Source organism: Ursus americanus, chromosome 18, assembly GCF_024610735.1.
Source record: "Ursus americanus isolate L20-20 chromosome 18, mUrsAme1.1.p, whole genome shotgun sequence".
NCBI classification, from domain to species: Eukaryota; Metazoa; Chordata; class Mammalia; order Carnivora; family Ursidae; genus Ursus; species Ursus americanus.
The window spans coordinates 2,963,922-2,977,842 of record NC_142144.1 but is presented as its reverse complement, the minus strand read 5'-3'; the positions used below and the strand labels follow the sequence as shown (position 1 = coordinate 2,977,842).

At 61.0% G+C, this 13,921-nt stretch overlaps 1 protein-coding gene across 4 annotated transcripts in view; it reads left to right on the top strand.

Annotated features, from left to right (window-relative positions):
• Positions 1–13,921, top strand: part of WDR5 (WD repeat domain 5) — an 18,128-nt gene extending 4,207 nt beyond the window's left edge. For 2 of the 4 annotated variants that reach the window (XM_045771002.2, XM_087869220.1), the window contains exons 4-15: positions 104–177; positions 555–644; positions 848–937; positions 1,124–1,207; positions 4,869–4,924; positions 8,370–8,416; positions 10,721–10,796; positions 11,525–11,558; positions 11,896–11,970; positions 12,471–12,558; positions 13,254–13,448; positions 13,538–13,921. In XM_045771002.2, the coding sequence (XP_045626958.1) occupies positions 104–177; positions 555–644; positions 848–937; positions 1,124–1,207; positions 4,869–4,924; positions 8,370–8,416; positions 10,721–10,796; positions 11,525–11,558; positions 11,896–11,970; positions 12,471–12,558; positions 13,254–13,448; positions 13,538–13,638 (1,010 nt within the window). In that variant the 3' untranslated portion in view covers positions 13,639–13,921. The other 2 variants (XM_045771005.2, XM_087869221.1) reach the window with 2 other exon arrangements.

Sequence of the window (13,921 nt, the reverse complement as noted above, 5' to 3'; positions counted from 1 at the left end):
GTGGGTTCCCGGGGGATTCACACTGTTCCCACAGCTCTTGTGGGAAGCCTAGATTTTGCACTCGGGATGGCTGAAGCACACCAGTTCCTTGGTTTTTTTTCAGCTGCTGATAAGCTCATTAAAATTTGGGGAGCGTATGACGGAAAATTTGAGAAAACGATATCTGGCCACAAGCTGGTAGGTGTGAGCCCTGCATGCTGAGGTCGATGGTGGGCCGCTGTAGCTCCACCGGTCCAAGGGGGTGGGGCCCATCCCCAGGGCTCGTCAGGTTAAGATCCAAGGTACCCCCCGCCGCCCCGAGTTTTTCGATAGTTCTTTGCCTCTTGTTTTTTAAGCAAATACTTCTGACCTTCCCAGACAAGTTTCTGCCTGACTTTAGGAGAACATGCTTCTCCTTTGGGGACCGTGTGGTGTCCGTCTGTGTCGTCAGGAGTAGCTAGCGGGTTTGGATAGCGGAGCGATGTGCTTCTTGATCTTTAGACGGGTGTTCTGACCTTTGCTGGTAACTGTATTTTGTCCCGTCAAGGTGGTGACCGTGTGTTTTTGCTCCCCAGGGGATATCAGATGTGGCCTGGTCGTCAGATTCCAACCTCCTTGTTTCCGCCTCAGATGATAAAACCCTAAAGATCTGGGACGTGAGCTCGGTAAGCTGCTCTGGGCCCCCCTCCTGGCAGAGTCTGTGTGCGTAGACAAGGGGAGACTCCGCCGCGTGGGAGTCTAAGGGCAGTCTGGGGACCAGCTGGTCACGGGCGGCCCCGCTTGGTAGGAGATGTGTTGTCAGGCTGCTGTGGGCTCGGTGTTGAAATAACTGTTGGGAGTAACTTAGTCTCACGATACTTGGTTTTAGGGAAAGTGTCTGAAAACCCTGAAGGGGCACAGTAACTACGTCTTTTGCTGTAACTTCAACCCCCAGTCCAACCTCATCGTCTCGGGCTCTGTAAGTATGATGCCTCTGGGTGGCGGGGCGAGTGGTTCTTTGTAGCTGGGGCTTGGGGAGTTGAGCCATGAGTCTTCTCTGCTGTGCCGGGGGACAAGGGGTAGTGGTGGCAGGTCTTGGGTTCCAGAGAACCGGTTATCTCCCCTCTCCCTACGGAACGGCCTTAACCTCTTCTTTTATCTTCAGTTTGACGAAAGCGTGAGGATATGGGACGTGAAAACAGGGAAGTGCCTCAAGACCCTGCCTGCACACTCGGACCCGGTCTCAGCTGTGAGTCCCACTGAACTCTGGACGCCGCGCAGCAGGACGGGGTGATGGCCAGGGAGGGGGCACTGGGGACCCCGCGGGGGGTCTTCCTGTCCTGGGTCCATGAAAGGACAGGTGGGCGAGGGGCTGGGTGTGGCGTCCCCCGAACCGAATCCTGTGGGACCGGTAGGGTGGCCAGGCCTGGAAGAGGGCTGTGCACTGGGAAGCGTGGCCCCGGAGAAGTGAGTTTGGAGTGGAGCGGCTTTGATCCTCGGGTGGTGGTGGAGGAGGTCGGGATGACCCACTGGGAGGGCGAGAGCCAGTGGGGAGTGGAGCCCCACGAGCACCCTCAGTGTGTGCTCCGTGTCCTGCCTTGTGCACACGCCAGCAGTGTGCAAGACGAGTGTGCGTGGTTAACGCATCCATTGTATCACAAACCTCTCCACTTGAAAGTGGCCAAGAGATTCCTTTGTCAGCAGAGAGCCTGGACTTGTTTCTTAGCCAAGTTTGCCTTTTTTTGGAAAGGGGAAGGAATCGTGTAAACAGTGTGCTTATTTTTACTGAGCAGATGGTCCTTTTCACTTTCTGAAATCGTGTAGGTGAGTGATTTTAAGCATTTTCAGCTTTGGAAGGGCGTTTTCACCCAGCCGAGACCATTTGCAGAGCCCGGATATGAAGAGGACACGTATAGTGCGCTGGTTGCAGTGGCCTCGAGGGGCCCTTGCCGCCCAGAGTCCCCGCCAGCGCCTGGGGCTCTGAGGAGGGCGGCGTGCTGTGGAGGCGGGGCCTGGCCCCACCGCGCTCTGGCCTCTGCCCTGGACTCCCAGTCGGAGGAGAGCAGGGCAGCGAATGTGGGAAGGCCCCGGGAAGCGAGCTGAGGGAAGGCTGGGAGTCGCAGGAGTGCGAGTTTGGGGGGGGGGGGGGCTGCTGCGGGTGGGACTCAGCCTGAGCAGTTGCAGGGTTTGTAAAGTTTTTGTTTCCCGTGGAAGTGACATGTACTCGTTTTAAGAAGGGCAGACAGATGTAGCGAGGAGAAAGACTCTCCTGGGCCCGCACCCTCCAGGACCGCTGCTGGTAGCTGGCCTCCCCTCGGAGCCGTTGGGGTGTTTAAATACGCGTCTTCCCCCGGGCCGTATCTCTCCATGCGAGTGGTGGGAGTGCGGCGTGGCTGCTGTTGTGCTGCTGTGCGTCCCGTGGGAGGGTTTGTCGGGCGTTGCTTGTAACTCGCACGTCGCAGCCAGGGGTGTAGTGAGCACCTGCGTTGGACAGCTTTACCCCCCGCGTGACCGTTTCCGCGGGCGAACTTGAGGAGGTCGTCATCGTGTGTAGGAGGCACGCGGCTTTCCAGCCCATCTGTCTGGGAGCTTCGAGCCTCACAACACGCCCTCCACTGGCTGCCCTGTCCCCGCCCTTCCTCCCACCTGAGTCTGGCCCCCACATTCTCCTGCCGGGGTTCCTCTTGCGTTAGCTTCCTCGCTGAGAGGGCCCTCCTGTCTGTCTCATCCTGCAGCCCTTGCTGCAGCCACTTGGCCTGCGGATTTTCCTTGTACTGCCCGTTTCCTGCTTCGCTGCTTTTACATGAGCTCATCTGTCTGCCAGGTGTCCTCCCCTCCCCCGCCGCTCTGCAGAGAGCTTGGAGTGACTGTCATCTGAGCGCGGACTTGGCATCCCCCTTAGGGTCTGACTTGTTGTCTTATTCGTGTCTTCGTAGTGCTTACATTTACTCTGGGGATGTACAGGGCAGCCGTGTTGTTTCGCACCTGCGCGTTGGTGGGAAGGAGAGGCCAAGCTGCATCGGCCAGCGGGGAGGTCCACATGTGGTTGGGAGCAAGGCAAAGCACGGTTGGCACGGTAGCCCGTGGGGCCCCGTGTCAGCTCGTTAGTGTCTCGTGCCGTGGGCTGCGATAGACTATTTTGCAAATCCTAAGAAAGGGAAGAACGAGGTTGGACAGATGGCAGCGCATTAGAAAGACCGTTACCTTGAGGGGCTGACGAGCGGGTGGTCACGGTTAAGTAGCTGGCCTGCGAGCCCGTCCTGCCAAAACCACCGGTAGGCATAGAAGGACAACAGAAGAGCCCGTCGAGCGTCTTGTGGAGAGCTTGTGGGGCCCAGCGGTCCGGCACCGAGGCTGCCAGCCGTGCGCCGCGGGGCAGCCCCTTTAGTGCTGGGAGCCCGGATCCAGATGCCGTGAGCGCGAGGTGCACTGTGTGCGCTCGGCCTTCGACAGGCAGTGCGACGGAAGGGGGAGTGACGCGTGTCGCAGGTGCCTTCAGCACCAGTCACGTGTTGGGGCAATACCGTAGAGACTTTGGGTTCAGTAAAGCTAAGTTCATCCCACCTGTTACCTTCCTGCCACAGCTACTAGAGAGTGTAAAATCGTCCTTGCGGCTGGCGGGGCCCCGAGAGTCTAGACCCCGGCTTCTCCACGTCTCGCAGCCCCACGTCGCCCGCGTCCACTGAGAATGTGGCAGTGGTGCGACTCGGGGGCCTGGCGCTCAGTGCAGCGAGCTCGCAGGTGCTCCCGGGTGCGTGACTCGGCCCCTGCGGATGTCCAGCAGTGTTGGAGACAGCCTGGCTGTCGTGGCCACGTGCTGCTGGCATCTGGTCGGTCGGGCAGGGTGCGGCCCTGCGGGCAGCCCCACGGCCGGGGGGTCCGGCCTTTGGGGTGGTGGCGCCGGAGTGGAGGCCCACTGACCAACAGGCAGCCCCGGCCCCACCCCCACCCCCAGTGCCGCTCGGTCTCACGTGGAAAACGTGTCACGGGTAGTAGGGAGCAAGACGGCTTCAGAAAGGTGCTAGTTGTTACAAAAAGGCTTATCCTGGATAAAGTCTGCCCAGGACTCAGAAATGATAGAAGTTGGCGATGGACTCATCTGCCACCGTGGCTCCTTTACTCCCACTGGGATTCCACTGGGAAAGCAGGAAAGAAACACAAAGATGGTTTAGTTGGGAGGCTGGGGCTTGTCGGGCTGTGGAGGTGTGCGTGGCCACGGGGGCTGAGGGGGCAGGGCATTCGGGTGACAGAGGTGCAGGGAGCAGAGGCCGGTTGCGCCCTGGGGACCGGCACATGGGGAATCACCCCCGACCTGAGGTGCGGGGTTCGGAGCGGCCTGGGTGCCTGAGATTCCCAGTCCTCGTGGCGGGCTGGGGGCCGTGCCCGAGCGCGTTCTTCCAGTGGTTACCCATCAAGTGAGTTTTTCTCTCCCGGTTTTTCTCTGTTCAATGTGAGGTCAGGGGAGGTGGTTTTCAGCCGGGTCCTGGTCAGGCTGCCTCGACAGCAGCGGCCGACGCACGCACGCGGGCATGCCCTGCTCCCCAGGCCCGGCCTCTTCTTGCTCAGGCTTGGTCGCGTTTGTTTCTTTTCAAGGATACATCTTACAGTAAGCGATTCAGCTTCTCAGGATGTGTCCGGGGTTGGTTTTCCTTCTGAGTTCAGTCATCCATCGTGAAACAAGGCCTGTTGCTCGAGACACCTGGTAAAAATCACTTTATTTGTGTCACTTGAGTGTCTCTCAGCGTCGGCAGGAAATCCGTCGAATTTGAAGCGCGTTACTTCCTCAGTGCTCAGCAAGACGGCGAGCGTTTAGGGAGGGCACTCGCGAGTAGGGGGGCCACTCAGATAGGACGCAGTCTGTGTTGACCACTTGGAAGTAAGTGTCTTTTTTCCGTTCACTTCGTTCTCAGGTTCATTTTAACCGGGACGGATCCTTGATAGTGTCAAGTAGCTACGACGGTCTCTGGTAAGTGGAGAAATTGACTGCATTTGCTCAGCGCATGTTATTTAAGGGCAGTATTCTGGCCTCTGGGGGCCAGTGGTGAGAATGGGGCAGGTGGAAGTCTGTCCCTGCGAGGGGCTTCTGCTGTCGTGGGCTGCGGCGGACAGACGGACGCAGGGCCGGAGGGAGAGCTGCTGGTACGGGGAGGCGCTCCTGCTCCAGACTCCGCTCCTTGGCGCTGGAGTGTGCCCTTGACCAGCTCGTGGGCGTGGGGGGCGCGTGGGCTCAGGACCAGCCTCACGTCCCGTGGAGGATGTGGCGTGGAAATCCCAGGACGGAGGAAGTGAGGAGGAAGGGGGGACGTGGTTTCACGTGGAACGTTGTTTAGCCTGAACGAATAATGCTTGTACAGCTCAGAGTTTGTAACCTGAGTGTTGAGGATTCTGTCAGAGGCATGAGAGAAAGTGTAGAAGTAAATGTCAGTCTGAGTCGGCAGATGCCCTGATGGGGGCACGCGGGCATGGAGCACCAGGCCGGGCCTGCAGGGTGCAGGGGACAGCCTCCTGCCTGTCCTGCATGGTCGCTGGGAGGAGGTCAGTAGGCAGTGGCCGCTGGCTGCATTATGACCCGTGAAGAGCTTTCCAATTACAAGGGAGAATGAAAGCATGGCTAGAAATTAGTCTATATTTAGCAAAAAGGAAACAAGAAAGAGGAAATGGGGTAACAAATCATCCAGTAAAAATGCCACGGAAGGAGGGAACGCGCCATGCTGGGCGTCCCGGTGGCCACTGGACCCCCTCGCTGCAGGCTGTCAGGTTGCACGAGAAACCTTTCTGACTCTTGTTTTCAAGAAACGGTTAAAACAGGGATGGTAAAGGTTTGACACTGAAGGGTGGGTGCACGGCGTCAGGCATAAAGCACAGAGCAGCGTCAGTGTCACTGGTACTTACGGATGGAGTGTCCCCCCGAGGAGAGAGAGAAAGAGCGAGCCGCGCGTGGCCGGACAGGCCTGTGCACGCCAGCCGCACAGCCGCCCGGGGCGCACGCGGGGCCTAGGGCCGCAAGGACCGTGAGGCAGGACGCACGGCTTCTAGACGTCCGCAGGAGAGTGTCCGGGGCCTGCTGGACCTGAGCGACACCGCGGCTGTGGGTTTGCTGCGTCTGCAGCGTACGCGGTGTCCCGCAAGCCCAGAACAGTCTCGGGGTTGCCCGTGGGTGGGCTCTGAAAGCTTTCTAGAGAGGAGGGAGAAGTAAAGGAAAAATTAAAAATCTGTGTCTTACTGAGGCCGGCCTGGTAGGAAGAGCAGCCCCAGTACGGAGCCAGGGGGGATAAGCAGGGTGCAGGCATGCCACGCTCGGGGGGGGGGGGGGGGCGCATGCGGGGAGCTCCCGGTTGCTCAGTTGGCCAAGGAAGGTCTTCCCATGGTTGGGGGCCTGTGAGCTCCCGCTGGAGCTGGGCTGGATCCCAGACTTGCAAGGCAGGGAAGCTGTTCCGGCCACGGAACAAGGTGGGGGCCCCTGATCTGAAGCACCGATGGGGCCAGCGTGACCCTTCTCCCCAAGCTCCGTAGGGAGTCTGGGAAGAAAGCCACGGAGGATGCTTCGCTCGGGAATCGCGATGTCAGAATTCCAAGGGAACGTTCGCAAGCTGAGTCCAGCAGTGCCTCGAAAAATAGTAGTCCCCGACCACGTGGGTTTCTCGAACAGTGAAGGGGTTGTAATAGCGTGATCAACTTCAGGAAGTGTGTAGTCTGACGAATTGTGTCAACAAAGCAGACCTCCCCGATGGGTCACTAGTAGAGGCCAGGCAGGCACCTGCAAGGACCCGGCAGCCACGCCCAGTGGAGACTAGCGAAGGAGACTGTTCACTAGAAGCTTTGTGACATTGATAACATGCAGTAACGCTAAACCCGTTTCTAGTTAAATCAGGAGCAAACCAGGCCTGTCTGCCCCTTATTCATGATGTTCGGAGCCGCTTGTTAATGGGATAGAGCTTTCTCTCTTCGTGGAGGGTCTGTTTCTCGAATTAGGAGCCAGGCACACGGCACTTGACCAGCACCAACTCCAGCCTCACAGCGGCCCTGTCCCTGGCCTCCCCGTCCCCACTCGGAAGGAGGGGAGCAGAGGCAGGCTGAACACTTGCCAGTTGTCCGCCCCGCGTGCGTGGGTGGGTGGGTGGCAGCCAGGATCTGTGCCACACTGTGGGCTCCGGTGCCCAGGCTCGGAACCGCTGGGCCCTGCCGCTGTCAAGCCGTGACCGAGTGGGAGGGGGAGGGTTTGGAAACAGCCTTCCTTGGTACTGGCGTTAGCAGTTCACAGATGTTCAGGAGCGGCGGCAGAGATGTGAGGGAACTTAGGGTACGTCTAAGGGAAGAGGAGGACCGTGTGTAGAAGATGACAAAGTGTAACTAAGGGGACAGGAAGCAGCGAGCTGGGGGATGGGGACGGGGTGTGTGCACGTCCCCTGGTGTGGACCCGTGCCCCTGGCCTGGCAGACTGGGCAGTTCCACGGAGAGCCCCCCCATGGCCTTTCTGCAGCGAGAGGAAGTGGACTCAGGACCTGCAGGGAATGTAGTTGAGCTGGTGCCGGGAGGGCAAAGAGAACCTGGGGTGGGGGGCGGGCTGCTGGCTGGACAGCGACCCCAATGCTCGGTCACTGTAGCACCCAGCCCTGACGTGTGCCTGCCACAGGACGCGACACAGCACCCGCTGCCGGGGGGGCGTCCCTCCCAGAAGAGGGGCCTGATGGGGCCGGTCATGGGTGCAAGCTGGCCGCCCCCGCCCCTGTCAGTCAGGGAGTTAGCAGCACGGAAGCGTCCCTGCAGCCAGTGATGTCCCAGGCCAGGGTGTCCCCCCGGCGGGGGTTGGGAAGGTGGGAGAGGACGTTAGGAAAGTGAAGTGTTAACCCTGTGAGCCAGTGCCCCCGCTGCTGGGCATCCGTGCCTCCGAGGGATAGGTGCTAACGCACGCACGTCTGCTGCTGAAGATGTGTTTGCGTGGACGGGAGTCACAGACACCCTGGGACTGGCACGTCCGTTCTGGGGCAGCAGCTCCTTGAATACGTTCTCTTGCTCCTGAACTGGAGGGACGTCCAGAAAATCCCATACGATACTCTAATTCTGTGGGAAGAAAGTCCCGAGCAGCCGCAGGCTTGAAATGTTTGTGCCAGAAAACAGGTTGGACTCCTGGTGCCCTCCTCTGTGGCCTCTGTTCCCCGCGTGACCGTGCCTCCCGTGGCAGAGCAAGTGACAACATGCGGGGCAGCGTGAGCGTGGCGTGTGTGCGGTGCCCGTTCTGGCCCCAGGCGTGAGGGGAGTCACGGAAGCACGATGAAGTGGAACGGTGTGGATAATTGAAGTACGACTTAGTGTGCATTAGTCTCAAAATTGGTGTTTGCTTGGGAGCCAGAACACCTCGGGCCGCTCCTCCTCACTCGCTTTGTAAAACCCGCTGCTGTTTTGCGTTGCAGTCGGATCTGGGACACCGCCTCGGGCCAGTGCTTGAAGACGCTGATCGGTGAGTGCTGCTGGCGTGGGCTTTCCAGCGGGGCGTCCCTCCCAGTGGTGGTCGCCGTTCCCCGTCCTCCATCGTGTGTATTCTGGGAAGCCCCCTCTCCTCCGTCCTGGCAGCTCCTTCCTGCTGACCTCCAGTACCATGACGTACCCTCTCCAGGCTGGGCCCCCTGCTGTCTGCTGTCTGCTGTCAGCCCCTGCTCGGGACTGCCTGGCCGTGTCCTCCAAAAGCCCCGTGAGCCCCTCAGACCCTCTGCCTGCACTTGGCAGACCCTTGGTGGGGACTCTCCTCGGATCATTCCTTGAGCAGACGTGATTGAGCCCCGGCCCTGAAGTGCGTGCACCCTGTCTGTTGGTGTAACAGATGAGCTCAGGGACCAGGCACTGGGGTCTCTGCAGACGGCAGGTGTATGTGTGACCAGAAGGTGGTTGCTGGGCCCGTGTGGGGCCCTGAGCTCAGCCCTGAAGGCGATGGGGGGGCAGCCCTGGGAGGGTTTTGAGAAGGTGGGTCACCTCGGGTCAGCCTGGAGGGTCCCTGCGGTTTTAGGCTCAAGTGTGAAATAGGGCAGGTGGTCGAATTCTGTGCTGAGGGCGAGAACTGGCTGGTGGGCCGGGGAAGGGGGCTGGCCTCTGACCCGCCCGGGAGGTGCTGCCTCCGAAGCCCTGTACCCGACATAACACAGATTTATCCCCACATCCTGGACGCTGGCCTCCGAGATCCAGGCGTGGGCAGGCCCGGTTTCTTCTGCGGCCTCTCCTCGACCTTCCTGCCGTGTCTTCACGTGGTTGTCCTGTGTGTGTGTACGCCCCGGCATCCAGTTTTTCTCTTGTACAGACGCTGGTCAGATTGGAGTAGGGTCCCCTGTACCAGCCGCATTTTAACCAAGTCACCCCTTGCGAGGCCCCGTCCCCACATAGAGCCCCACGGTCTGAGATGCTGGGGTTAGGGCTCTGCTGTGAGAAGTCTGGGAGGGACGCGGTTCAGCCCATGATGGTGGCCTTTGTGCGGTTTTTGCTTTATGAGTCTGATGACGTGGCCCCATGCTGTGTCCACAGCGTCTGGCCCTAGAGGCCTGGCACAGCCACCTCCACCTGGCAGGAAAGTGCCATTGTTCGCGCCACTGCAGCGTCCTGGTGCTCGCCGTGTGTTAAGCGTCGCTGTTCCCACACGTGATCCTCACGGCGCCCCACCCCACAGCCGGGCAGGGAACGGAGGCCTGGAAATGTCATGAACTAAGTCATGGCGGCAAGCAGGTCCAGCACCAGGGCTGGAGCCCCGCAGCGTCTGCCAGGAGGAAGGGGCGGTGCGTAGCCCCGTCCCCAGCCCGTTTCTAGTCAGGTCTAGGGGATTAGAACTTTTCGGACCCAGTGACGCTTTGGTCCCAGAGCTTGAGTCAGAAACACCGGCGCTACCTTGCCTTGTCTGAGTCAGGGGCCTGCCTTCCCGGTGTGGCCCCTGTGCCCCAAGGAGGGCCCTCTGGCCTCACGCCTTCTCATGTGCCTTTGCAGTGTCTGGGACGTGTTGGAGGGAGCAGCGGCCCCCGGCGTGCGGTGGCCAGGTCCCTCGAGGTGGTAATGCGGCTTGCCGCTCCCCCCGCTCCGGCACCAGGGTGCACGGCCCCGGTTCTGTCTTTCTCACCTGGGGGGAAACGCGCTCTCCCGATGTGAGGGTCACAGGGCTGTCACGCGGCTGCAAGTGCTGGCCTTGCCCTGGGCGGCCCCTGATGGTGGCTCTTACCCGAATTCCTGGGCCGCCCGGGTGAGCTTTCAGACCCGAGTGTAGCAGTGAGGATGCGGGTATCTTGCCAGCAGGGCTGTTGCTGGAGGGAATTTGTAGCCCTTTTGCTCTGATCAGGCGGCAGAAAACATCTGAGATGATTCACCCGAGTCCTTTTTTCCTTGGTGGTGATATTCTCAGTCTGGCGGGGCATTTGCAGACTGCTTCACGGAGGAACATAACTCTGGGTCCTCTTACAAACGCCATGTTGGCGGAAGGCCAGGCACCCCGAGTTTGATTGGCCACAGGCCCTTCGCTCCTAAAGCCCTTGTGGCAGATGGGGTGGTCGGGCCCCCGCTAGGGACCCGAGAAACATCGAGGAGAACCAGCCGTTGTGACTGGCGCCGGGGACGGGCGAAGGGAGGTGTGCTGGACTTCTCGGGGACCTGTTCTAGGTGGCGGTGTGGGCACCGGTGGCAGCGTCCCCACTCGGATGGCCCTGTGTGGTGATGGGGGGGCTGTTCTCCTTTCCCCCCGTGGGCACTGTCCCGGCGCCCCTCCAGTCAGCCTGTCTCCACGTTTCCCATGCAGATGATGACAACCCTCCTGTGTCTTTTGTGAAGTTCTCCCCAAATGGCAAGTACATCTTGGCCGCGACCTTGGACAAGTAAGTGCCACCACCTCCCGTGGGCGGGCCGGGGACGTCCATCTCCTACCGGTGTTACCCTCGTAAAGATGGGAGACGTTTAAGCCCGGTAACGTGGCCCACGCGTCTGGTGGGCGTAGGGTTCCGGAATGCAGACGCGGCGCCGGTGTCGAGGGCCCCGCCTCTGCTGGGAGCCGGGTCTCCGGGCTGAAGAGGGATTCGGGCTCCAGGTTTCTCTGTGGTGCCCGTGTGGCCGGGGCAGCGCCTCCTTCAGGCCCCTGTCTACAGGACTAGGGGCCTGGCGCCTCTGAGCGGTCTCTGGCTCTGCCGGCAAGCACCTGGGTCTAACCCCTGCCAACTCCAGCGCAGGTTGGGCGACCCCCAAGCTCGCTGGAGGGCCACGCCGTTGGCGCTTGTCCTCAGCACCCTTGGGAAGAGTGAATTCCTGCCCAGGGGGGAGGGGGTATTGTTTGTTGCCACCGAAATCTGTTCTGGACATTTCCGGGAACCTCCCCACTTCCCTCTTGTAGCGGGAATGAGCCACCGACTGATTCTGGGAGCACCCAGCAGCCTCTGCTTAGTGGCAGGAACGTGGGGGGTTCGCACACTGTGCTTTCGGGTGCCGTCAGACGATGGGCATGGGCCCACTGCTGGGCGCCCGTGCTTGCAGAGGGTGAGGGGACAGGCTCGTGGTGACGGCAGGGACTCCTGGGAACGCAGGTGACTCACCCCCCGCCTCTGCCTTCCAGCACGCTGAAGCTCTGGGACTATAGCAAAGGGAAGGTGAGTGCCGGCGGCAGGCTCGCTGGGCTGGGCGGTGCCGAGGGCCTGGGCTGTGGTTTCGCTGGTGGCAGAGCTGAGCCAGGGTCTGGAGCCAGAGGGGCTCACGGAGGCCGTCTACATGGGGTTGGCGTGGTGCACGTTTGTCACGCTCGGGATTGCAGATCGCTGGGCCGCAAGGGAAATCCTCAGTCGCGTGGCTTTGTGCTGTGGGTTCTCAGAGTGCTCTCAGGGCTCAGGGTTGTCGGCCGTGGAATGCCCGCACTCCAGACGTCGGGGATTGTCCACAGTGCGGGGCAGTTGTGACTCGATGGGCATACCGACGCTCTTGCCTTTGCAGTGCCTGAAGACGTACACTGGCCACAAGAATGAGAAATACTGCATTTTTGCCAATTTCTCAGTCACTGGCGGGAAGGTAAGTTTTCTCCCAGATGAGGAGCTTGTCGCCTTCCCGCTGTCCCTCCTGAGAGGTGGCCCCATCACAGGTTGGCCTGTATGCCTGCGGGCGTTCCTCTGTGCCCACAGAACGAAGTACCAGTGACTGGGACGGACGGCTTCTCCCTCGTGGAGGCAGAGGGTTCAGGGTGCGGGGCGCAGCGTTGTCTCTGAGGGCTCTGCTGCCCAGCCCGGGCCCCACTCATGCGCTCGCCCAGGTGGGACGGGACTCGAGTGGGTGGTGGCGTTCGGCAGACCCGGACGTGACCCTGAGAGAGTGGGGATTCGAGAAAACATTTTAGGTCCCGGAGGGCTCCGATGGCGGAGCGTGGCCTTGCGTTTCTGTGTGGGCAGGGGCAGCGTGGGCAGAGCTGGGAGGGTGAGCGCCGCCCTGGGGCGGGCGTGGATGCGCGGGGAGAGGGACTCCTGCGCGCAAGCCAGCTCTGACCTGGGCTTTCTGGCTCGTCTTCCTGTTCCTAGTGGATCGTGTCCGGCTCCGAGGACAACCTGGTGTACGTCTGGAACCTGCAGACCAAGGAGATCGTGCAGAAATTACAGGGCCACACAGGTGAGCGCGCTGTGCCGGCCGCGGCTGGGTCCGGCCTCGACTTCTCTTCGTGGCCATCTTCCTGGCCGCCTGGCCTCAAAGTCCGTGCAGGCCCTGTGTGTGGTCGTGCCTTGTGTGTGTGTGTCCCGTCGAGACGAGCGTGGGACAGGGGACATCCACTGTGGTCTAGAGGCTCTGGTTCCTCTTGGGACTCTGACCCGCTTTCTCCCCAGGGGCCTTGCGCCTCTGCACTCTGAGGGGCTGCCGCGCTGGCTCCTCTGCCCCTGGAGGCCCCCCTCTCCCCGCCTACACTTGGTGGAGAGCGATTGTCAGATCCTTCAGGGGTTCTTCTCTCATGCCTTAACGCCATCTCCACCTGCTGGGGACACGGCCTAGACCTGCAGGTCAGCTGCCTCTTTGTGTGGTCTGCCCACGTGGCTTAGCTCCTAGGGAGCAGCCCTGTGCCTCAGTTGCTTCTGGCCCCCTCACTGCTGCATGGGCGGGACACTCAGCCCCTTTGCAGGCTCGGGCGGTGGGAAGGTTCTGGGGTGTAGCCCCAGGTGCCAGCCCATGGGCTCTCACATCCCTGCTGGAGCTGGAGGGCTTCCTGATGGAGGCAAAGCCTGCAGGGTGTGCCTGGGCCCAGCGGCAGTGCCTGGGGGGCAGTGGGAGCATGGGCTCTGGCCCCGGTGAGCGCAGGCACGTTGTCCACGCAGCGAGACCGGTGCCCCTCTGTACCTGCTGGAGCCACTCTGCTGGCCCGCGAGCCGCGAGCTCGTGCTGCCGACGTCGGGCTGACGCTGGTGCCCACGGAGTCCGCAGCGTCGTGCCGCCTGCCACCTTCCCACCCGCGTGGCTGCCTGCTGTGCTCCCGCTGCATGTCCCTGGCGTGGGCAACACAGTGCAGGGCTGTGAGCATTGGGGGTCGGTGGCGGGGGCTCTGGGGGTGGTGGGAGTGCAGCCCTGGGGCGGCAGACGTCGGCTCTGGTCTCTGTTTCAGACGTCGTGATCTCGACAGCCTGCCACCCGACAGAGAACATCATCGCCTCGGCCGCGCTGGAGAACGACAAGACCATCAAGCTCTGGAAGAGTGACTGCTAGGCGCTGTGGGCACCGCAGGGGGGACCGTCAGGAAGGTGGCCGGGCGGCGGGAGCGCGGTGTCTGGAAGGCGCCCCTCGGTCTGGGCCTGGGGATCGGGAGGGGCCTGGATTCAGCCGCCTCTGAGGACGACGGGCTGTGTCTACCACCAGAAAGCTGAAAAGTTGCTGGTGACATTTCTTGCCAATCTCTCTCTCACTGTCTGAGGAAGTTTCTAGTCTGTATTGTGTTCAAATGGAGTCAACAAAAATTTTTAATTTTTTATTACAGAAGGGTGAAGTTCAA